The sequence below is a fragment of the Odocoileus virginianus genome, chromosome 17, assembly GCF_023699985.2.
Source record: "Odocoileus virginianus isolate 20LAN1187 ecotype Illinois chromosome 17, Ovbor_1.2, whole genome shotgun sequence".
Lineage (NCBI taxonomy): Eukaryota > Metazoa > Chordata > Mammalia > Artiodactyla > Cervidae > Odocoileus > Odocoileus virginianus.
This window is the reverse complement of record NC_069690.1, coordinates 39004666-39028682: the sequence shown is the minus strand read 5'-3', so window position 1 is coordinate 39028682 and position 24017 is coordinate 39004666. Positions and strand designations below refer to the sequence as shown.

The following is a 24017-nucleotide window of genomic DNA, read 5'->3' as shown; positions in this document are numbered from 1 at the left end:
GACAAACTTTCAACTAGACTTACCCAATACCAAACTACAAAAATATATTGCAAGAAAATGAAACTACTTACCAACATCCCCTATAAATATAGATGCCAAAATCCTCAACAAAAATCCTCACCAAATCTAGCAACATACATAAGAAAAAAAAAAAAAAGATTATACACCATGACCAAGTGAATTATCCCAGGAATTCACATTGGTTTGACATTTAAAAGTCTGTCTCTATAATACACCACATTTAATAGAATAAAGGACAAAAATTATCATATCAGTGGACAGAGAAAAGGCATCTAACAAAATTCAACAAACTTGGAATATAGGGGAATATGCATGATACACAAAAACTAACTCAAAAAGAATGTCAGAACTAAAACTATAAAACTTTCAGAAGGAAGCATAAGAATAAATCTTCATGGACTGGAATTAGGCACTGTTTTCTTAGATATGACACAAAAAGTATGGGAATAAAGAAAAATAATTTGCTCATAATTTTAAAGTTTTGTACATCAAAGGATACCATGAAGGCAGTGAAGATAATCCACAGGCTGGGGGGAAATATTTATAGGTCATGTATCTGATAAAGCTCTTGTATCAAGACTACATAAAGAACTCCTATAACTCAACAGTTAAAAAGCAAATAATCCAGTTTTTAAATGGTCAAAGGATTTAAACATACATTTTTCCAAGTAAAATTTGTAAGTGGTCAATGTTGTGTTGTTGTTTAGTCACTAAGTCTTATCTGATTCTTTTGCAACCCCATGGACTGTAGCCTGCCAGGCTCATCTATCTGTGGGATTTCTCAGGCAAGAATACTGGAGTGGGTTGCCATTTCCTTCCCCAGGGGATCTTCCCAACCCAGGAATTGAGCCCACGTCTCCTGCACTGGCAGGCAGATTCTTTACCACTGAGGCACCAGGGAAGCCCACAAACGGTCAACAGGCACATGAAAAGGCACTCACCGTCATTAGTCGTTAGGATAACACAAAGCAAAACCACGTCACACCCACTAGGATGGCTAGAATCAAAAAAAAAAAAAAATAGAACAGGTTTTGTTGAGGATGTAGAACCTTTATACATTGCTGATGAGAATGAAAAATGGTAAGGCCACTTTGGGAAAACCTCGACAGTTCCTTGAAATGTTGAACATGTAGTTGCAATATGACCCAACATTTTCACTCGTAGGCATGTTCTCTAGAGAAAAAGAAGCATATCTCCACACAAAAACGTGTTTATGAATGTTCTTAGCACCATTATTCACTATAGCCACAAACTGGAAACAACCCAGATGTCCAACTCATCCTGGATAAACAAAATGGAGTATATATGCACACGATGGAATATTATTGTGACATAAAAAGGAATGAAGCATTGGTATCTATTTTTTATTTTTTTTATTTATCTTTTTTTTTAGCATTGGTATCTATAACAACACGGGTGAACCCTGAAAACACTATGCTAAGTGAAAGAAGCCAGACACAAAGGCCACACAGAGAATAGTTCTATTTATGTGAAATGTCTAGCATAGGCAAGTCCATAAAAGACGAAAGTAGATTTGTTGTTACCAATGGCTGGGGGTGGGGATGGAGGGGATATGGAGAGTCATTTCTAATGAGTAAAGGTTGAGGAGGGGTGGTTTTTCAGGAGGAAGCAACTTTAAATGTTCTAAAATCGATTGTGGTGATGATCGCACAACTCTGTGAATATACCAAAAAAAATTTTTTGACTGGTACTCTTTAAAAGGGCGAATTTATTTGTGAATTATATCTCAATAAAATTGTACTTAAAAGGAAAGGAAAGAAAGAGAAGAGGAAAGGAAAGAGAAAAGAAAACGAAAGAAAAGGAAAAAGAGGAAAAAAGAGACAACCTGGTCCAATGGCTGACTCATGTTGATGTACGGCAGAAACCAACAGAATAGTGTAAAGTGATTATCCTCCAATTAAAAATAAATAAATGTCAAGAAAAGAGAGACATCCTGGCACATCCCTCCTCTTCTGCTTTCCAACATCGGTCAGTGCCTCCCATTGGCCAACCTTACCCAAAAGCCAGAGGGCAAAGCAGTTTGGGAAATGTAGTCCCCTGTGACACTGATGAAGGCAAGGGAAGGATGGGGATGGATTCACTTAACTCCAGCTCCCTGGCATGTGATACCCAGGCTGCAAACACTTGTCACATCAATAAATAGTTTCATTCCCCTGCCTCGGGCGGGGCCCTGAGTCTGCAAGGGGGGCTTTCTGAATGCAAATTACCTAATGATTCATGATCCTATGACGGGTGAGTGGGTTGTCCTTCTCTTTCACCTTCTCATACCCCACACACCCTTTGGTCCCAGGAAGCCACCTGAGTCCAGACCCTGAGTGAGGCCGGACTAGGGGGAGGAGCTGGGGTGGGAGGGGCAGGGGAGAGGGTGGCTCCTCTCAGAGCTTAAAAGGGGCTCGAACCACATCCTCCCCAGACAGAGCCCCGGCACAACCTTCCTGTGTGGTTTCAGTCGCCGAGAGAGTCATGGACCTGGGTGAGTGAGCCTCCCCCAAGTGAGAGAGCAAGCAGTTACCGGGGCCACTTGGATGCCCAGAATGACTTTGTGGAATGGGGGTGGAGGATGGGGTGGAAGGCATGGGGGAGCCTCCCAGAGGAACCAGGTGGCTTTGGTGGGAATCAGTGGCTCCTCCCAGAGAATGTGCCCCCCTGTTCCTCCAGGCACTTCTTTCGGACCTGGGGAAGGGGGTGACCATTGTTACCAAGAATAGTAGGTTCTGCAGAAGGTGCCAGGGCTGGGGTGGTAGAGGTCTGGACAGCACCTGCTCTAGCTAGCCAGGGGGTGATGGGGAAGGCTCTCGGGGGCCCTGTTTCATCAGGGAAATCTTGGAGGGTTCAGGACCCTCCATTCGCCCTCCTATTCCCACCTCTCTCCCAGGCTAAACAGGGCTGAGCTTGTCTGCTCTCTTAGGGTTATGACGAGAGGCAGATTCAAGGTGAGTGCATTATGTAAATGACACTATACAAGCAACACGAGCTGTGCTTTTTTTCTCTCTGCTGCACATCCCACGGGAAAGCTGTTGCCTCTTGCTGGTCAAAGGTTGAATGGGCAACAGGAAATGAGACCACGAGGGGCCTTCAGCTGGGAGAAGTCACAGCCAGGGCCTCCAACTCAGCCCCCAGTCTCACTGAATTTTTCTACCCAGGGAGATGGCTCTTTCCTTTCCAAAATCCATCCTCTGGTCTAACCTTGGTCTTTACTAGAGGGAGTCCAAGGGAAGCCCCAAGCAGCTTCTTGGGGGCTTCACCCAGCTCCAGACACCCCATTTACAAATCTCAGCTTAAGTCAGGCTGGGCTGAGGCTACAAAGGCCAGGTTCCTGGACGGCTTGTTCTCACCAGCAAACAAACACCACAGCAGCCTCAAAGCCACAAGGGGTTGGCTTTAAAAAGTGAAGGTTCCCTGTTCATCCTCTGCTGTCCTCACACCCCTCCCCATCACACCACAGCCTCTTGCCTTCATGTCGGCTTTTCCCGCCCACTCAGAACCCAGGGTCTACTCAGCAAACAGCTGGCAAAGGGCTAAAGTGGCTGTTGCACCGCGCCCCCCCCCCCCTTACCGACCCAGAACTCCTGGAAGGCAGGCTTTGATTCTTGCATCTCTGATTCCCAGGGACTTTGGAGGTGTGAACAGAAAAAGGTTTGTGGAATGAATGAATGGCATCAAGAACTCTGACTTTAGTTTTTAAAAATCTCTTCCAACTTCCCCTCCTCCCAGCAGCCTGCCCACTAATCCCACTTCCCAGACATCCACCACCACTAACCATGGTACTAGAATGCAGACATCGTTCCCTGGAGCCCCCGATCCTGCTCCTCTGCTTGACCTCTGTGAAAGAAACCAAACAGGTCCCCGTGGTGCACTGGTAAAGGCTAAAGAACCGGCTCCCTGGTGTGTGGTGCTTGCCAATTTCCACAGTGTAAATTCTCCCATCATAGCTGATTGAAAGCTGTCAGCCGATTTCAAGCCGTGAAACGACTGAGCACAGAGTCAGAGAGAGATGAGCCCGTGAGAGCAGCCACAGAACAGCACGGAGGGTCCTCCTCCCAAGGACTGGGTTTGGGGTGCTAGATTCACAGGCATTAATGGGGGAGGGAGGTCCCTTTAATGCAGGACATGTCTCCAGGATAAAACGATGCTCTCACTGCTTCACTCAATTCGAGAGAGCCCCAACGGCTGACTGAGCCCCAAATACTGGTAGGAGGGGATATCACTGAGACACTTTGCTCAGATCAGGCTCCAGGGCTCTGGGCCGTTTGTAGGACGGATAAGCCACAAAGGATCTGTTTCTTTCTCTTTGTCAGCCCTGCAGGGCGCCTGAGGTGGGTGAGGGGTAGAGTTTCTGTTACACATAATGAGAAACGCCAGAACCAGGGCTGAGCCGGCCTTTTTCACAATTTGAATGGGCAGCCCCGAGACGCCTTCCCCATCCATCTTCAAGAAATGGGGCCTAAGACTTCAGTTAGAATTTTCCAAAGCAGAGAAGAAAAAAATGAGCCATGGGATACTCATTTCCCACAGCTCAGCCAGAGATAGTGGCAGAGGGAGGTGTTGAAGGAATTCAGGGCCAATCCCTCTGGCCTTTGGGGAGCCTAACTGGGGAAGAGGGGAACCCTGCAGCCTGGGGGAGCTGTTGGGAAATCTCTCTTCTTTGCTTGGTACTTTCAGTCAACTGCTATTGATGGAAGAATTCAGGCAGGACCAGTCTGGTGGGGGGAGAGACACACGTGTCAATGAGCCACTGCGAGAGGGGGAGAGAGAGTGCTGATGGGGTAAAAGGAGGGCAGTTGTGAAACCTAAAGAAACGAACAGTGACGATGAGTCAGGGGGCATTTAAGCTGGGTTTTGAAGGATGTGTAGGAGTTCTCAAAGCAGACAAAGAAGAGCAAGGGGCCTAGGAGGTAGCAGGACTAGCGATCTCAATGGCTCAACTGTCAGTAATGTAACTGAGGGAATGGGCATAAGACATGGTAAGTGGAGGACAGTGGAGTGATTCAGAGGTTAGCCCCACCTAAAGGCATCGAAATCCAATTTTTTGAAAACTCCATGTAACAAAGCAGAGTATCCTGTGGACTCAGCCTGCAGGCTCCCAGCTGGTCAGCTCTAATAAAAGCTAATAGAGACAAGAGGCAAGTTGAGGAGGGTGTATAGAACCTGGCTATACTGAGAAGGAATGGAGTAGGAGGGACAGGCAGGGTCAATCTTTAAGAGTCTGTGTGGCATTGCTGAAAAAGTTTGGGCTTTTTTACTGAAAGCAATGAGAAGCCAGTGAAGATTTTTCTGTTCCAGTTAGGTGAGTTAAATATTGTGATCTGTGTTTCAGAGGAGCTCTGTGGTGGCAAAGCCTTATGTCAGGGTAGAAGTGGGGCCAGCTCTGGGATGTTACAGGGATAGAGGCAACAGAACGCGTGACCAATAGGTGGAGGAGAGTGTGCCTTTCCTTGATGCTCCACAGAGGCCCCAGTACAGAGCAGACTCAACGGAAACGAAGTAGCAGGAGTTCCATCCAAAAATCTCAGACCCATCTCCTTGCAGCTGTGTGACCCAGACAAGTGGATTGACCTCTCTGAGCTTCTATTTTTTGAAATATAGAGTGAGGCTCACAAGGGTAGCTCACAGGATATTAGGAGGGAACGGAACATAAAGTCTGAGAGGCAGCACAAAAGAGGAATTGGGAGTGTGGTTTCTGAAACTAAATGGATTCAAAGCCCAGCTACACTACCAGCCAGCTGTATGACTTTGGGAAAGTCACTGATCTCTAGTTTCTCTCACCGGGAGCTAAGGTTGGAGTTCTAGGGAATTTCCTTTTCGTTGTAATCATTACTAGAAACTCAAGAACTCAGAAAATACCCAATGCATCACTCAACCACTCCTCAGCCCCTGAGATTCCCAAGTTCTCTGGCCCCACGTCGGTGGCTGCCCAAGGCCAGTTGCTTTATGACTTTGTAACAGACGAAAATCATTTGAGTCAAGGCCGTTGACCAGGCCCCCTGTGCTTCACACTAGAGTTTCCCCAAGTTCCTGTTTGGTCACCTTTCTTGAAAAACAGCCTATGCTGGTCCTAGAAGATCCCTGCTCAACGATCTTCTCCAACACACCTGGAAGGAGCCCTCACCTACACACATCCTCCAGCCCCATTCCTGAGCCCTCCCCCAGCCAGTGGCAAAAGGACTGAGACAGGGCCCAGGAAAGGAGCTTGATGGAGTGAAATAGGAACACAACTCTTGCTCCTCGTGTTTCACCCGTTGTGACATCAAAACCTTGAGGTTTCTCGGTTCTCACTGACAGTCAGAGCAGGCTTTCTCTAGAGTAACCGAAAGACTGGTACGTGTTTAAAGAAACCTCGAGCGCTTCACATCAAGATGAGTCAGTGGAGGTTGGGCAGCTCATTGGACCGCGAAGAGAGTGTGCTTAAGGGTAGAGATGTGGACTCGAGCTCAAGAGCTCTCAGGATAATTCAGCAAGGAAGTGGGATGAGAGAGGAGAGCCGTGATCTTGCACAAAAATCCATTCCCACCCAGGACTGCAAATACTCAGGGGCAAGTCAGGGATGACAGCTCCTGCCCCCGGAAATAGAAGATGAAGCTAGGAAAGCAGGTCCAAGTAGACAGTGGAAGGCTGGCCAACCACGCTCAGCATCAGGCTGTCATCCTTAGGACTCGTAGAGAGGTCCTAAGTATTTAGCAGGAAGGCATGGTGGGGATTGGCATCAGGGCTATGATTGAGGAAGGTGTGCCTAGCAGTAATGTGCAGTATAACAGGAGAAATGCCTGTTTATTTATGTCACTCCATGCCCTTCCTCCTCCCTCCAAGACATCCCAACCCCAGAATTCCTGTCTTAGGCAAACTCCCTGGATAACAGCAACTTGGAGGTCATGTCATGAAATTTCCAGCAGGTGGTGCTGTGGCCAAGCTTACGGATTCACTGGCCCTGTGCCGCTTGGGAAGCAGAATTCCTTGCTTGCTTGAAGGGAGCCCTGGGCCTCCAGAAGGTGCCAGAAGCAGGGTCCCAAGCATTGGTCTATTGACCCTCCTGAGACTAGAGGTGCGATGGGTCAGCAAGTCCTGCCTTGGATTCATTCCTTGCATCACAGTTACTGTCTCCCATGGGCTGGTCCAATTATAGGAAGGGGTTTTACAAAGATGAAGAGGGCACAGCTCTCAGACTTTGAGATAAGACTTCTGTATAAATCACCCTGTCGACTTGCTTGGTCGCCCCTGCTTGACCCCCTGGAAAAAATAAACTCCAAGTCCAGCCCTCAACTCAGCTACCAAGCAGGACTGAGCCGCCAGGGCTCACATCAGGCCTCATGAGAACCTGGATTCTCAACCTGCCATTCAGAACTAAGGAGGGCCTCTCGGCTTCCAGAAAGTACCCAGGCTCTGACTCACTCCTTCCCACCATTTTGCTCTTTCACCTGCCTCTTTTCTCTTCCACCAAGGCCCTAGATTAGAAGCAAGTTAAAGAAGAGAAAACATATCCACGCAAGTCAAGTGAGCTGGGGGAACGGCCTCACTCCTGTCACAGAGCCACACGCAAGGTCCCCACAGGGCAGCTTGGGAGAAGGGCAAACAAGTCGTTCATTCATTCAGCAGCACACAGTCTCTGGGCACCTCCTCATTTATGGGCCTGAACTGGGCAAAAGGGATGATGTCCCTGGCCCAAAGGCAGACTGGGGGCATGCGCCAGGTGAACGACCAGGGCATGTGGATGGATGACAGCAGGTGAGCGCTGTTTCAGGGAGCCCCATGGGCCCTGAAGAACTTTCCTGTTTGCCATTAAGAGGTAGTAAGAAGCACTCCTTCATGCAGCCCTGTGAAATCAGTCTACTTCCTCAGCCAGCCTCCATCAGGAAACAGTCAGGGCTTCAGAGGTGGCTGCCCACCCACTGGGTGCAGGAAAAATGCCCCCCATTGGCTCCTGGCACCAGAGCAGAGCAGGACACCCACACACCACCTCCACCACCTCAGGGTCTTGCTTCCTGCATAACATGGAATAGGAGGAGATTGTCCAGACACAGGAGTCAAGGTCAGCTGAAGCTCAACCTTGAGGGATAATTTGGGCCAGGGTGGACTTTCCAATTCCAGAAGAGACCCTGAAGAGCCAAGGCCGGGGGGTGGGGGGGTGCCTGCCCTGCATTCTGATCCCCCTCCTTTGCAGGACCCCTTCTGGAGCTGAGGAGGAATAAGAGGTGAAGGCAGTGAGATTGGGCAGCTAGCCATGGTGCTCCAAGGCACAATCTGGTTCTCAGGTTCTCAAACACAGTGTCCAGAGCTTGTGATGAAAGTTCCCCACATTCTCCCTGGCTCTGTGGGGTTTTTTTCATAACAAAGAGCCAGCACGGCTGAGCAATAATTTTCTCACCTTGTCTCCTTCAGGGAAGCCAATGAAGAACGTGTTGGTGGTGGCCCTCCTTGTCATTTTCCAGGTGAGTTGTCCAGCCTGCCAAGGAAAGCTCTTTCCTTTCCCAAATGCCCCTCAGCAAGCCTAGCCCTTCCCAAACCCAGGTCCTGGGGTTCTGGTGGAGTCACTGGGCATTTACTGGAAAGAAATAGACCCAGGCACAAATTTGGTCTTCTTTAAGCTGATGACAACCCTCTCCATCTGCTGAGTGACCCTGGAAAGCCACAGGTGTTCTCTGAATTCCTTTACTCCATTTCAATTAAAACTTTTGGGAAAGCAGGTTACCCTGCATTCCCCACTTCACTTCCAATATCCCTACCCAGGAGACAGAAAAGTAGATTCCTGAGTTCTTGGAGAGAGTTCTTTGCTTTGCAAAAAAGCGAAAGCTGTGAGGTTACTGGGTCTGGAACATATGTGCCCACACCCATGCATGTAAATCTTCATATGTGAGATGAGAAAAGAACACATCGGCTTCACATGTGAGATTAGAAAAGAATCTGCGGGCAGCTTACTATCCTATCACGCCAAAGATATCTTCCCCCCAAGACCTCCAGCTAAACACTCCCTTCGAAGACCCAGTTCCTTTTCTGAAACAGACTGATCTGAGCCTCACTGGGGGAAGGGGAGGAGAGGGGAGGATGGGGACCCTGGAGGGATGGAGGGTGGATGGAACCCATCCTTCAGGGGGGCCCAGAACTCTGGAGGAGCAAAGGCCACCAGCTTACAGGTCTCAATTTCTCAATCCCAGATGTGGAGACAGAAAAATCCACGCCCACCAAGTGCCAGAGTTAGAAATCCACTCTCCCCCCGACTTTGCTGGGGTTGGGAGCTCTCCTGGAGCCAGAGGAGGCGGCTGAGGCCGGAGCTGGAGAGGCAGTGCTTCAGAATTTGGCTCCTCCCCAGGTCTGGAGGCCAGAGAGGCAGTTTTCCAGGAGCTCTGGCCAGAGGCAGGCCCCAAGCTGGGCACTGTTCCCAAAACCCCATCCCAGAGGCCTCCTGGAGCTTGGGTTGTAGCCTACAAACTGGCCCCCTTCCCCATCAGCACTCCCTCCCCACCGTCTCCCCTCTTCCCAGGACTCCAAAGGGCTAGAGTGCTAGCAGTGGAGGCTGGAAGGTTGGGGAGGGGATTAGGGACAGCTGGGCTCATCCTCCTCTTTACCTGGGGAGAGGGGGGTGGCTCAGATGGGACAGGATGTGGTGGGGCTGTGGGCTGCAGAGACAGCAAGCCTGGTGGCCCCTGGTGGGGGTAGGGCAGGTACGAAGACGAGAAAGAGGAGGCAGAAGGGGGCCGTGGGAAGCACACGTCATAGAGGCTGGGTGTATGGCCCGCTGAAGCCCAGAACCCCCTTACGTCCAGGTCTGAGGTCTCAGGTGTTACCCTGGGCGGCCAAGGACAGCCAGCCTCTCACAGGCCTCCTGGGCTGCAATTGTACCTGGAAAAGAGAAAAGGGTTGCCACTGACATCTCTTCTCAAGATAGCAATGCCCCCAAAAAGGCTCCAGGATATGATTGGGCCCTCACCCTGTCCCGACACAGAAAAGTGATGAATCCAGAATTTGGAGGTGAGAAAGAGACAGGATACAGGCAAATCCGGAGACTGGGTTCCCGTTCTGGCTGAGTAACCTTGAACCAGTCACATTGTTTCTCCAAGAGCCTCCTTTCATCACCTCTACGGTCCCTCCAGTTCCCCAATTGTGAAAATCCATCATACAGGGCTGCCCAGGGCCCTATTCCCAGAGGACGGACCAGGAGCTGAGGCAGTTTCCAGCCCAGCTCCCCGCCCTGCACCGCTCAGCCACCCCATGTGTCTCCTTCATTGATCAAATCACAGCTGTCTGCCCGAACCTTCACCCTGCCCTGCAGATAGGCTAAAAAGAAAAAAAGCCCTGAACATGTGAGCCCTACTGATTGGAATTTGCCAGAAGAGACAGCGAGGAAGAGAGGAGTAAGGTGCGGGGAGAGGATGGGAAGATGGAGGGAAGGCGGAGACATGGCTGCCCTTCCTTCCTGTGCTCAAGAGGACTCACAGCTGAGGCTGTGGCCCTGCCATCCACTTGGGCCGGCGTTGCCTGAGCTCCTGCTGCCTGCCGATCTCTGTGCTTTGGGCCCCAGGGATCCATAAGCCTTCCAGTCACTCGCCACCTGTGATGACAGCATCTTGCCCCAACCCAGGGCTCTGTGGCCTCTTAACAGAGTTTTACCTTCCTCTTTTCTCATGCCACTTCCCTGGTGGCTCAGGGGTAAAGAAGCCACTTGCGATGCTGGAGACACAGGTTCGATCTCTGAGTTGGGAAGATCCCCTGGAGAAGGAAATGGCAACCCACTCTAGTATTCTTGCCTGGGAAATCCCATGGACAGAGGAGCCTGGTGGGCTACAGTCCATGGGGTCGCAAAGAGTCAGACCCAACTGAGCGACTATAACCACCACAACCTTCTCACTCTGGGCCCTCCTCCACTTTAGCCCAAGTGGATTTTCCCTCAAAAGCTGGGCTATTTTTGTAGGCCCCTCCCTTGGAAAATTCTTTCTACCAGATTCCAAAGGAGGCTCAAAAAGAAAGACCCTACTATCCCATTCTCCTGGAGTTTCCAGCAGGCAAAATCAAAGCTCCATGAAGACAAAAGGATGCCAGAATCCAAGTTAGGAACCTCACAACAACCATGTGAAGGAGATAGTATTCATCTCCATTTCACAGATGAGAAAACTGAGGCTTGGAGAGCTGAAGTATATTTAACCAGCCCAAGGCTCTTTTGACTCCCAAGCCTAGACCATTTCTAGTCTGCTATTAACACCTGTAAGATCAAGTCTCTCAGAAGACTTGCTACTTACTGGAAATGCAGAATCCCAGGTTTCACCCCATCCTACTACATCCTATGAATAAAAGCCCCAAGTTCAAGTTCATGTTAAACTTTGAGAAGCCAACAACTTCAAACTGAAGAATCACCTGGAAAGTTTAGAAAAACAGATTCCTGGGCCCCAGCTCCTGACATTTGGGTTCAGTGGGTCTCAGATGGGGTCTGAGAATTTGCAGATGATGCTGATCACAGTTGGAAACCACTGCTCCAGACAGTCCCAGGGCAGTGAGATTCTGACCCACTCAGCTAAGCTGGAGCATGTTCCTTCCCTGCAGGTGTGCCTCTGCCAAGATGAAGTCACGGATGATTACATCGGAGACAACACCACGGTGGACTACACACTATACGAGTCCGTGTGCTTCAAGAAGGACGTGCGGAACTTTAAAGCCTGGTTCCTCCCGATCATGTACTCCATCATTTGCTTCGTGGGCCTGCTGGGCAACGGGCTGGTCATGCTGACCTACATCTATTTCAAGAGGCTCAAGACCATGACCGACACGTACCTGCTCAACCTGGCCCTGGCAGACATTCTCTTCCTTCTCACCCTCCCCTTCTGGGCCTACAGTGCAGCCAAGTCCTGGGTCTTTGGGGTCCACGTTTGCAAGCTCATCTTTGGCATCTACAAGGTAAGCTTCTTCAGCGGCATGCTCCTGCTGCTATGCATCAGCATCGACCGCTACGTCGCCATCGTCCAGGCCGTCTCGGCCCACCGCCACCGTGCCCGCGTCCTCCTCATCAGCAAGCTCTCTTGCCTGGGCATCTGGACGCTGGCCATGGTGCTCTCCACCCCAGAGCTGATGTATAGCGGGATCCAGAAGAGCAGCAGCGAGCAGGCACTGCGGTGCTCCCTTGTCCCCGAGCACGTGGAGGCCTTGATCACCATCCAGGTGGCCCAGATGGTGGTAGGCTTCCTGATCCCCCTGATGGCCATGAGCTTCTGCTACCTCGTCATCATCCGCACCCTGCTCCAGGCACGCAACTTCGAGCGCAACAAGGCCATCAAGGTGATCATCGCCGTGGTCGTGGTCTTCGTAGCCTTCCAACTGCCCTACAATGGGGTGGTTCTTGCCCAGACGGTGGCCAACTTCAACATCACCAGCGGCACCAGCTGTGAGCTCAGCAAGCAACTCAACATCGCCTACGATGTGACCTACAGCCTGGCCTGCGTCCGCTGCTGTGTCAACCCTTTCTTGTACGCCTTCATCGGCGTCAGGTTCCGCAGCGACCTGTTCAAGCTCTTCAAGGACCTGGGCTGCCTCAGCCAGGAGCGGCTCCGGCAGTGGTCTTCCTGCCGGCACACCCGGCGGTCCTCCATGAGTGTGGAGGCTGAGACCACCACCACCTTCTCCCCATAGGAGGCGCCTCCACCGGGACTAGAGGGACCTCTCCCAGGGCCCCTCGGATTAAGGACATGGAGAACAAAATACAACAGCTGGTGAGGGAAAGGTTGGGCTGGCCATTAAGGTTTATCTTGTGGTAAAAACCTGAGCCGCAGAAGACAGAAGAACGCCAACCCTCGCTAGCTACCTCAACCAAGGTTGCAAAGAGACGTGGTTGATAAGCTACCCCAGATCCTGCAACGCTCCAAAACCAAGACCATTATCCTCTAAACCCCAAACCAGAGGTGAAAGTCAAGAAAGAGCTCACACCTCGCGGAGTGAAGGGGAGCGGGTGTTGGTGAAATCTAGGTGGTAGAAAGGGCCCAGCGAGCATACCAGATCAATGTTCTTCTCAAAAGAAGTCCTCCCCAAGACTCAAGCTGAGGTCTTCCAGAAAGCCAGGCTTTGTCCCCAAGACAAAGATCGTGGGGAGACCCCTCGCCTGAGCAGGGGAACAGGGATGCCAGTGGGTCAAACTAACTCTCTGAATCCCTGCCTCCATCTCTCTTTTTCCTCTGTCATCCGAGCCAGCAAGAATCGGCAGCCTCCAAGCCTCCTAAAAGCATGCTGACCCCTCGCCTGCCACCTCTCCTCAGGCTTTCCACGCTGAAGGGGTGTGGTGCTTCCCACAGGCCAGGCCCCGCCAAAGCCACGTTCCCAGCCAGGATTCTGGGGCAGAGACAAAGTATGGCCGGCCCATCTCAGGTCTCAGCTCGGCTCTGAAGGGAGGAGCAGGCAAGGAGAAAGGTTAGGGGCCGGGGGTGGGTGACAGCGCTGCCTGCCGCCAGCCAATGAGCTGCCGCTTTGTTCTTTGCCACTGGGACAAAACATCTCTCATCCTGTTCTGCTTTCAGTTCATTAAGAGAGCATATTTTACTCATACACAAATAAAGTTTTCCCTGGAGGAAACAACTTTAAAAGAAAGGGAAAAAAGTTTGTTTTTTTTTTTTTAAGTAAATGACAAATGAGTGTGTTCTTGTTTTGCAAACCCCATGCCCCACCTGACCACCCCCACAGCCCTATTCTCCCCCAGGCTTCATTGTTCAGAGACACTCAGAGCCACAAGTCGGCTTGAGCTATGCTCTGAGCCCTTCCAATGACACAGGCCCTGAGTGGCTGAACGAGGTAGGAGGGGCAGAAGGACAGGGTGCCCAGCTTGCAAACACCTTTCCAGAGCTCACGGGACCCAAGCCTGTGCAGTCAGCAGTGATCTAGAGACACAGTCTGAGCCGAGCTCTGAAAAGAACCAAGTTGTCCCTGTAACATCTATGGCTGGGAACCCTCCCTGACCCTTAGCAGCACTTTCACACTGTCCTGTTCATCTATCCCAGCTCAGTCTGGAACTGGAGTCCCTGTCCCTTCCTCAGTCTCCCCAGGCTCCCCAAATGATGTTTAGAGGGAGGACCACCCCCTGACACCCATTTGCCATGGCCTCCTGCATTCAGGGGGCTTGAGATGGGACCCACGCGATATATCCTGTACTGGATGCTTGGGAGTCAGGTCTGCCCTTGACCCTTGCTGGCCACTATTGCAACAATGGCCTTCCATTGTGTGGACACCCACTGTGGAGGGGAAGGAATCAAGGAATAGCCACTGTCCCCATCACAGGCCCAGAATCCATGTCACTGGGTGTTCTGATGCCTGCCCAGTCCCCAGCTTCTCCAAGCCAGAGAGGTTAGTCCAGCCTGTGATGTATGAGGAGGTGTCTGAAGGACCTGGCACTGTAATAGCTCAGGGTCTGGAGGTAGAAGGAAGCTGAGACCCTCAAGAAAAGGTGATTCCATCAATTTTCCAAAGCAAAAGAGCCTCATTGGAAACAGAGCCTGCCTGGAAATGAAACCCGTTCTCTCATCTCATAAGCACATTGCAGTACCCTCCTCCATGGGCTGCACTGGGCTCAAGCCAGGACCAGCGCCCTGAGAAGGATGAGGCTGGCACGTGGAGCCGTGGCACCAGCAGCCACATTAATATTAATCAGTGCAGCTGCCATGGTGGGAGGGGTGAGCCCAGCACAACTGCGGGCCTTGAGGGGCACGTGCCGGGACGTAAGGGTGGGAACACTGGTGTGCACATCCTAGTGAGCTTACACATGGGAAAATATCCTCCCTTCCTGAAGGGGAAGAATGCAACAGAGCCGTCATGAGCAGGAAGCCAGGCCAACCGCACAAACACGCCACCTCGGCTTCAAATACGTTTTTCTAAAATACCTCCAAGTATTTGCAAAACCCCCAGCAATGTCCATTCCCCACAGTGCTGTGTCTCAGAAGCACTGACCTCGGCTCACTGCTAGCCTGGTTGCTACTCGCTTGCACAACGCTCTCACATGCCTACCCTGAGGTGGGGTGGGGGCCTAGAATCAAGGAAGGGACTCACTGGGAATACCCAGGGCCTCATCCTTTCTCTCTCTCATCTGCCTCATGTTCACAGCCCCCACGACCCCTCCGAAACTCCCCTTATTTCCATCACCAGTGCCTTGCCCCCTCTTCCTTCTCAGTTACAACCCCAGGCTATAAATCTGACTTTTTAGCCCGAAGCTGCACATCTCTTGAACCATGGCCTTATGGAGCTGCAAGGAACCTCAAAGATCAGCAGGCCCAACCTCTAATCATTCTCTAGTTGGGAAAATTGAGGTTCGAGGGAGGAACTGATTTGCCTAAAGAGACCCTGCAAGATGGGGTAGTAGGTAAACTTGCTTTGGGGACTTGAGGATCTGGCAGGACTGCAGGAGGTGGGTGAGGGAGAGTGGAGACTCTGGAGCCCGGCCAACTTGGACTCTCATCTCTGCTGCTTCCCAGCTGTGTGACCTTCAGCTGTTGCCCAACTGCTCTGAGTCTCAGATTTCTCAACAGCAAAATGGAGAGGATTTGGCAAACATGTAACACAATGCCTGGAATGCCTGGAGCTCGGAATCTGCAGCCAGACTTCCTGATTTGAATCTCAGCTGCACTACGTGGGCTGGTTCCTTAGTCTCTCTGTGCCTCGGTATTCTAATCTGTGTAATGGGGATGGGGCTTCCCAGGTGGCGCTAGTGGTTAAGAACCCACCCAATGCCGGAGACGTAAGAGACGCAAGTTCGATCCCTGGGTTGGGAAGATCCTCTAGAGGAGGGCACAGCAACCCACTCTAGTATCCTTGCCTGAAGAATCCCATGGACAGAGAAGCCTGGCAGGCTACAGTCCATAGGGTCGCACAGAGTCGGACACAACTGACGTGCCTTAGCATGCACATAATGTGGATGACCAAAGAACCTACCTCTTAGGATGGCTGCGAGCAGTAAATGAATTCCTACATGTAAAATGCTTAGAAATCCTTAAAAAGGATTGTTGGTAATCATTAAAATGTTCAATAATTGGTAGCTTTAAAAAAGTTGCTAACCACAAGGAAATCAGATTCATTTCCATACCCCTATAATTTATAAATCAAGCTAGGAGACAACTTTGAAATTCGTCTCTGCTTCTCACCCATGTACAGGTGAGTCAACTGAGGCTTGGAGAGGAAAATGACTCTCCTGAGGTCTCCCTTGCGCTCTAGGTAATGGTAGAACTTAATGGTTCTCGAGCTCCCATCCAGAGTTTTTCCTCCAGTCCACCACACTGGCTTGCACACATCCACCGTCACACACACCAGCCTCATCCAAGATGTCCAGCACTTCTTAGGCAGGCACTGTCCTTCTTGTCCTGCAGCAGGTCCCTAAGAAGAACCTCTCCTCTCCCTCTTCAATAGTTTCCATCCTGGCCATTAGGGTGGGGAGAATGAAGTGCAGAAGAAATATGACAGTGGTTCCGAAGGAAATCGGACAACTGATTTTTTTTTAAGAAAGAAGCCGCTCTGGGTGTTAGGCTCTCAGTTGCATTTCTGTGTTGAGGGTGAACAGTTCGAGGAAGAAGAAACTGGCCTCTGAGGGTGGGGGGTTAAGGCAAATGACATGTGAAGAGGAGAGCAATTCTGAGAGGTGAGCAGAAGGCAGTGGGGAGGAAGGGGAGGGGTGAGTTCTGAGGATGACATAGCTGGGAGCTAGGCTTGGAGAGTGTTCTCAGTGGGTAGAAAGACACCCCCACTACACTCACACACACACAGCACGCACGCATTTCCCTGAGCCTCCCAGTCTCACATGGGGAGGAAGGGGCTCTGTTATCCCTGCAGACAGATGGGCCCAAGGCTTTCTTTGCCAGAAATGGGTTACAAATGGCCGTTCCCTGGTCTGAGCCCATAGAAAACCCCCCAAGGAAGAAGAGGAGGGACCTCTCCCTTAACTCAAAAGAACAACCCTGTCAGCCCTCCTAGCCCCCACCCCAGGAAAGAGGCCCTGCAGAAAGTAGAAGCCTTGGCACACACACACACACACACACACACACACACACATCCCACACAAACCACACACACCTACACACACACAAACTCTCCCATACAAACCACACACACACAGACACACAAACCACACACACAGACACAGACACACAAACACCAATCTCCCTGTCATTCGTCATTTATTTTGTCTCAGGCCCAGAAAGAGATCCAGACAAGGGGCCTGTGGCAGAGAAGATTCACAACCCTCGCTCAGCAGCCAGCGCAGCTCTAGACTAAGGAATGAATCAAACTGAGCTCATCCAAACTCAGTCTCGAGGGGATGTGAATTCTCCCTCAGGCTCCTCTGTGTGCGGGCATGTGTGTGTGGCTCAATTCCGACTTCCCGGCGGCTGTCAGTTCTCTGCCTCCCACATTCTCCACTTTGAAGGTGGAGAAAACCTTGTTTTTGCCTATTGTTCATCAGCCCCAGGGTATTCACTTGCTGGGCTGTTCTGTGTGTCGCAGTGACTACTACACAGCCTGCCTCTGGATTCTCATCTCTGGGGAAATAAACATCTCCCTGCAGGGCAGGGCAGGGGCGGGTTTTGCCTGGTACTGAGGGTCCGTTTAGTTCCCTCTCGTGGCAGTAGGTCCCAAGGTCAGACTGCAAAAGAGCAAGAGGGCAGGGGAGGAAACACGCCCAGTCCTGATGTCCTCCAAGGCTGGGTCAGAACTCACTTAGGATGCAAGAGATCATCATTGCTCTAAGTAAATATCTGACATTGTGAAGTTCAACAGATGTCGCAGATGAAACGCCCCCAAACTCTTTCCCAATGTTTACAAAGGGGCCTGGGAACTCGTGCACATTTATCTTGTATGGTTTATGCAAGCTGCACTCAGAGCTGAGCAGAAACATGATCACATGCAGCGGCCAAGGGGTACGTTCTTCGCAGGCTGGGAGGGGCGCACATGGCCAAAGGCATGTGATCAAGCCAGGCGCCAGGAGTCACCCACAGGGGCGCCAGGGCTTCCTCCTGCCCGTCCTTCCTGACAGCTGACTCCCCAGGCATGCCTGCGTGAACCCCCCTTTCTACCACACACCTGCTCTGCGCCCCTCTGTCAGGGATGCTCATCTGCTCAGGGCACTGCTGCTGCTGCTGGCAACCTCTGGACTCAATTGTTCAAGGAAAGGGGAGCAGGGAGAAGGACAGGGCCTGAGCAGTTGACAGACCCAACCCTCTGCGTGTCCCCTCCAGAGCAAGAGACAGGCCCAGACCCACCTGGCATCCTCCAATCCCGTCAAAGGCAGAACTTGGATTTCGGTCCAAAAACTACAAACCTCCTCCACCCCAGCCTCCCTCTCAGTTACCCCACTCCTGCCCAAGCCCCCTTACTCCCAAACGTGGACATGGACTACTCAGAACTTGTGAGTTTTCATTTCTGGAGGACTCAGAGCTGGGAGACGGTGGGTAGAGGAGGGGAAGGTCAAGAAAGGGACTTCCGGAAGCATGGAGCCTCAGGGTGGAAGCAGCCTCGAAGAAGGGGGAGGGGTCCTAAGCTAGTTGCTCACTGCTCAGGAGTGCTGAGTGGCTGTGATGCTCCAGGACTGTGTTCTGTATCCCATCTCCTGCTGAATTCTTATGACAACAGGTGAGGAAACCTAAGCTTAGAGAACTTGTGTAATTTATCTGAGGTAACACAGCCAGCAAAAATAACTACAGCTCAGGACTTCACTGGTGGTCCTGTGGGTAAGACTTCACCTTCCAATGCAGGGGGTGTGGGTTCAATCCCTGGCCAAGGAGGTAAGATCTCACATGCCTCATAGTCAAAACAACCGAAGCATAAAACAGGAGCAATATTATTAAAAATTCAGTGAAGACTTTTTAAAATGGTGCACATCAGAATCTGCCCACAATGTGAGAGACCTAGGTTCCATCCCTGGGTCAGGAAGATCCCCTGGAGAAGGGAATGGCAACCCACTCCAGTATTTCTTGCCTGGAGAATTCCATGGACAGAGGAGCCTGTCCATGGGGTCACAAAGAGTCAAACACAACTGAGTGATTAACGCCACATCAAAAAATTATAAAAAAAAGAATAACTACAACTTTATTAGGATTTTATCATGCACTACACACTGTACTAAGCTTCCCACCTTATCCCATTTCATTTTCACAACAACTCTACTTGAATCCCATTTTACAGAAGAGGAAACTCAGGCTCAGGGAAGTTAAGGAGATTTGTCCAAATCACACATCTACCATTTGATAAAGCTACTGAGTGATTTCAACCAGTTCTAGCTGGCTTCTCAAGCTCATGCTCCTGCCACTTCACTCCACAGGCCAACTAAATAACTGTTTATTCATTGTCAAATATATACAAAGCCCCTACTTCTTGCCTGCCGTTGTGTTCAGTACAGCCAACATTTCTCATAACCCACTGGATGCAGAGCACTGACCTGGGAGGAGGGAGAATCAAGTGATAAAGACAGAGCCCCACCTGCCCAGAGGGATGTGACCCCACAGCTGGGTGGCAGCCAGGCTTTGTTGCTCCCTTCGGGGTTTGTCTCCCCGGCTCTCCTCCAGGCCCTGATTTCCACACAGGCTTCTTCCACAGGCTCACCCTGCGGGGCTGTGTGCCTGAGAGGTAGGGGTGTCCTGGCCCTACCACGGGCTCACTGGGCAACATGAGCAGGCCCCCTCTCTGGGTCTCCATCTCCTTAGCTGTGAGATGAGGGAGCCGGGCTAAATGGGTGGGGTCAGCCAGCAGAGCTCCGCCTGAAGAGGTGCAGAGTGAGTGGGTGAGGGGCTGAGGAAGCTGCCACACCTCCAGCTGTGGTTTCTGGTGGGGCCACGGAGGCAGCAGGTGGAGGGAAGTGCTTGTCACTCATCCAACAAAGGCAGTAAAACAAAAGCCTCCCGGGGCTCTGTGGGCGCAGGCAGTCAAGGCGCCAAAAATAAAACACACACCTTTCCTTTGATAGACCCTAGCAGCTTCGGAGGGGCCAGGCCCCGGGGGAGTGGTGAGGAAAGAGCTCAGATTTCATGTGCAGCACACCTCCCCCCGCCATCCCCCCACCAACACACACACACACACACACACACACACACACACACACACAAGCAGCATGCTCACTCATATACACGACCAGCTTCACAGGTCTGAGACCCATGCAATCACACAGAGCCTGCACTCAGAAAGGCCCACACCTGATTAAATGCTCAACTGTCTCTGTCTTTAAATTCTTCATAATTTTTGAACAAGAGGCCCAGCATTTTCATTTTGGACAGGGCCTTGCAAGCTCTATAGCTGGTTCTTTGTGTATGCATCCTTCAGTACGTGCGTTCACCAAATGTGAAGAAGCACAAAACAGTTATATCAGACAATATATACACTGTACACACACACACAAGTACAGATACATAAACACCCCGCCCCACATCGAACAACAGTCATTCCTCGTTCACACTCACCATAGTGCACACACACAACCCAGAGGGCCGTGGACACTCACAGCTGATGCTCAGAGACCTGCAGCCCATCGGCACAGTTTGATCAACTTTTAACATTGGGGGCAGCAGAACAAAGTACTAGGGAACAGGGCCCGGGGGTGGGGTGGATAAACAGGTTTGTTTACTCTGTCCCCAACGTCCCCAGCAGCTGTAGCCAGCTTCTCTCCTCCGCCTGGGACCAGGAGCTGGGACCAAAAGAAAGGATGAGTGTGGAAAGTGGAGGGGTCAGGGAAAAAAGAAGAAAGCAAAGAAATCAAATGGGGAGGGGGCAGGGCACGCAGGGAGGGGGAGAGAGGACAGCAGGGCAGGAGGGAAGTCTCCAGGCAGTGAGCCTGATCAGTGGTCCCATCAGAGTCTAGACAGTCTCGGAGGGACTTCCCTGGTGGCTAAGACTTCCAGGGGCTAAGATTCCCCAATGCAGGGGACCCGGGCCACAACTAAAGATCCCAAATGTTGCAACTAAGACTTGGAAAAGCCAAATAAATAATTAAAAAAAAAAAAAAAAAAAAGAAGGTCTTGAACTCAGAAAGTAAGAACAGTGACTCTGACCTTAAGTACGGCACACCCCACCTCACCCCAGAAGAGAGGTAGTTCTAAGCTTCCCCACCTCTGCTTCTCACTAGCCACCAGTCCTTGGGCAAAGCACTTAACTTTTCAGCCCCAGGCCCCTCCTCACATCCTCATTGCAGGGTGGTCAGGTAGGCATCAACACCGTGCTCTCACCTCCTGGATTCTCCCCAGCACTGGACATCTCCTCTCCTCGGCAAGGCTTGCCATCCCATCCTGGGCTCAGAAACTCCCTCCTTCCCAGCCAGATGCAGATGTGGATCCAGCCCAGCATCCTTTCAGGGACCGGCAGCATCCCCAGGTTCTTTACAATCCTGCTGCACCTTCCCCCCGACAAGCCAGGAAGACCCTAAGACCTGGGACTTTTTCTTTCTCTTCTACTTTCTGCCCCCAGCCTGACCTCCCTCATGTAAAGCTGCTCCAGGCTCTCTGCCCTGAGATCCCAATAATCTGTTAGGTGGTGCCACACACCAGGGAGTTCACCAGGAAACAAGTCAGCTCTAAGTTGAGCCCACCGTGCCCTCAGGCTGTCCCCATTTCAGTCATCTTCGGGGAAAGAGGAGCGGCTATCCAAGTGGCACGTGAATAACCTTGGTTTCACTGGAATTCTTCCAAGGGGGTAGGTCCCTCAGAGCCCCCACACACGCATACTCCCTTGATTTAAGAGAAGGAAGCAAAGGCATTGAAAAATGAGAGGGTGGGGGCAAGCAGCAGAGTTGTGGTCTGTGGTCTTTCTGACCTGCAGCCCCTAGGAGACCAGACATAGCGTGGTCCTTCCCCACTGCCCAGCCTCTCAGTGGACAGATGCCTCCTATGCCCCATGCCAGCCAGGGCGGGGGGTGGTCATCAGAGGTCCCCCGGACAGGAGGAGGGAGCAAAACAGAGCATTTGGCCTGAGATTCCCATACCAGCTTCACCTTTTTCCTTCTCTGTCACCTCAACAAGTACTCTCTGCTTCCAAGCCTTAGTTTCCCCCATCTGAAAATGGGCACAATGTTGTCCTAACAACTTTCCTAGAGCTGTTGGGAGAATTCCACTCCATGAGATCAGGAGGATGGAGGAGCTCTCTGTGACCACAAAGTGATAAGAAAATATACTTTCTTTGTATTGGTTCACTTAATGATCTCTAACTGGGAAATTCACACACAACAGGGGCCTCATCTTGGTGGTGACCAGACATGAAAGCCTCTAGCCTAGACATCAGTCTTTTTTTTTTTTTTAGTTTATTTATTTTAAATGAAACAAAGATGAATATTTTAATGAGAAAAAGTACAATTCACAAAGAATAGACATCATAAGCAGAAAGACACCTAACATTAGACACCTAACCACAAAGGAACAAAGATATCTAAAGCAAAAATTCAAATAAATAAATAAATAAAGCAAAAAATCAGAAGAAATATAAGGAAAAAGAAAAAAAATCATAGTGAGACATATTAACATTTCTCTGAGAATATTTTATCAAGTGCAGAAAAAATCAGAATAGGAGCATCTGGAATGATGTCATTAATAATTTAAATATAATAGACTTCTATTTAATTAATTAATCTTATAGCCTACACAAGTATATTTAAAATTCTGTATGTTATACGTTGCTATTAGATAGACATCAGTCTTTAGGGAGGGTAGAGAGAGCCACTTCCCACGACAATCACTGGAATAATCTCTGAAGGCGTGGGTGCCTGCTTTGACCTTTTAAGGGTAACTTTCCCCCCAGAGATGTAGGAGTTTAGCACCCCTGACACATGAGAACAGAAGTCTCTTGCTTTGGCTACGGGGCGGGGGGGCGTCACTGCCACACCTGTGTGCTCCCGTAGCCTCCGGTACCCGACACGCTGAGCCCACTTCTGACCACAGTTCCTTCCAGGAAAAGAGGTTTCAACCACACTTCGAAGGTTCTTACCAACTCCTGATTGGCTGGCCTAGCCAGTGCCTGGCACAGAATAAGTCAAAAATGTTGGTGGAATCAATAGCAAATTCAGGGTCTTCCCACACCTTTGACTCATAAGTTTTCGGTCTGCCCAAAAACCCCTGCACTGCCCGGGGTCAACGGGCCCTGCTATAAGAGTGCTGGTCAGGAGCAAGGGTAAGGGTGCCCTTTCAGACTCGCTGCCCTGGGGGAGTCCCAGGCAGTAAATAGATGACCCTGCCTTCCAACGTCCACCCCCGCCCCACCCAGGCACCCGGTCAGAGCTGTCCGGCTCTGACTCGAGGGCTCCTCTGCAAATAGATGCCGTTTCCATGGGAACTGAAACCCCCGTTTGTTTTCCCTCTCAGCCACTGTAATTTCCAGCACGACCTGGGCAACGTCATTATCGTAACCTCGTGGCAAGCTGCTCTTCCGAGGGTGTATCCAGAGCAGGCAACTGAACTGACCCGAAGAGGTCACAACAATCTCCCCCTATTGACCCCAACACACAAGAAGGGCCTCCAGTGGTCGTGGGCACCAGCCCCCACCCACCGCCCCGCTGCAAAGAGACTCACAGAGTAGGCAAAGCCAGAGACTAGTCCTTGATCTTCCTGAGGGAGGCCTGGGGTTGGGGCGTGGCGGGGGGGGCACTGACAGGGGCCCATTTCCAGTAAGAAGTGGGAGGGAAGAAAAAGGTCTCAGTCTGGCAGGCAGGGCCCCCGGCGATGGGTAACAGATGATTTCTAGCTGCAGGGGGAGGGGAGGTTGTGCTCGCAGCAGTTGGATCATCAGCCTCTATTGTCTGAGCCTCTGAGGAAACAGCCGCAGAGACGAAAACTGAGCGGAGAGGGGGACTCGGGGTGCTGAGAGGGTGGGGGGTGACAGGTGGACGAGGCAGTGGGGAACTGGACGAGAAGAGGATGGACAGGCCGCCTGTCTCATAAAATATTCTGCTCTCTGGCCCCCATTCCACTCAGGCTCAGATCCTGAGGAGGCAGGTCCTTTCCCTGTTGAGCCCTGAGAAGACTGCAGCCCCGGGCCAGAGCCTTGGCCACAGCCCCCGAGACACCCAG

General features: G+C 51.1%; 1 protein-coding gene across 1 annotated transcript; it reads left to right on the top strand.

Moving 5' to 3' along the window:
• The first annotated feature begins 2422 nt into the window (after nucleotides 1-2422).
• On the top strand, nucleotides 2423-13596 carry CCR7 (C-C motif chemokine receptor 7). Its single transcript, XM_020903139.2, has 3 exons — nucleotides 2423-2515; nucleotides 8416-8465; nucleotides 11569-13596. Exons 1-3 carry the CDS (start codon nucleotides 2506-2508, stop codon nucleotides 12646-12648), a joined length of 1140 nt encoding a protein of 379 aa, XP_020758798.1. The 5' UTR covers nucleotides 2423-2505; the 3' UTR covers nucleotides 12649-13596.
• Nucleotides 13597-24017: the final 10421 nt, after the last annotated feature.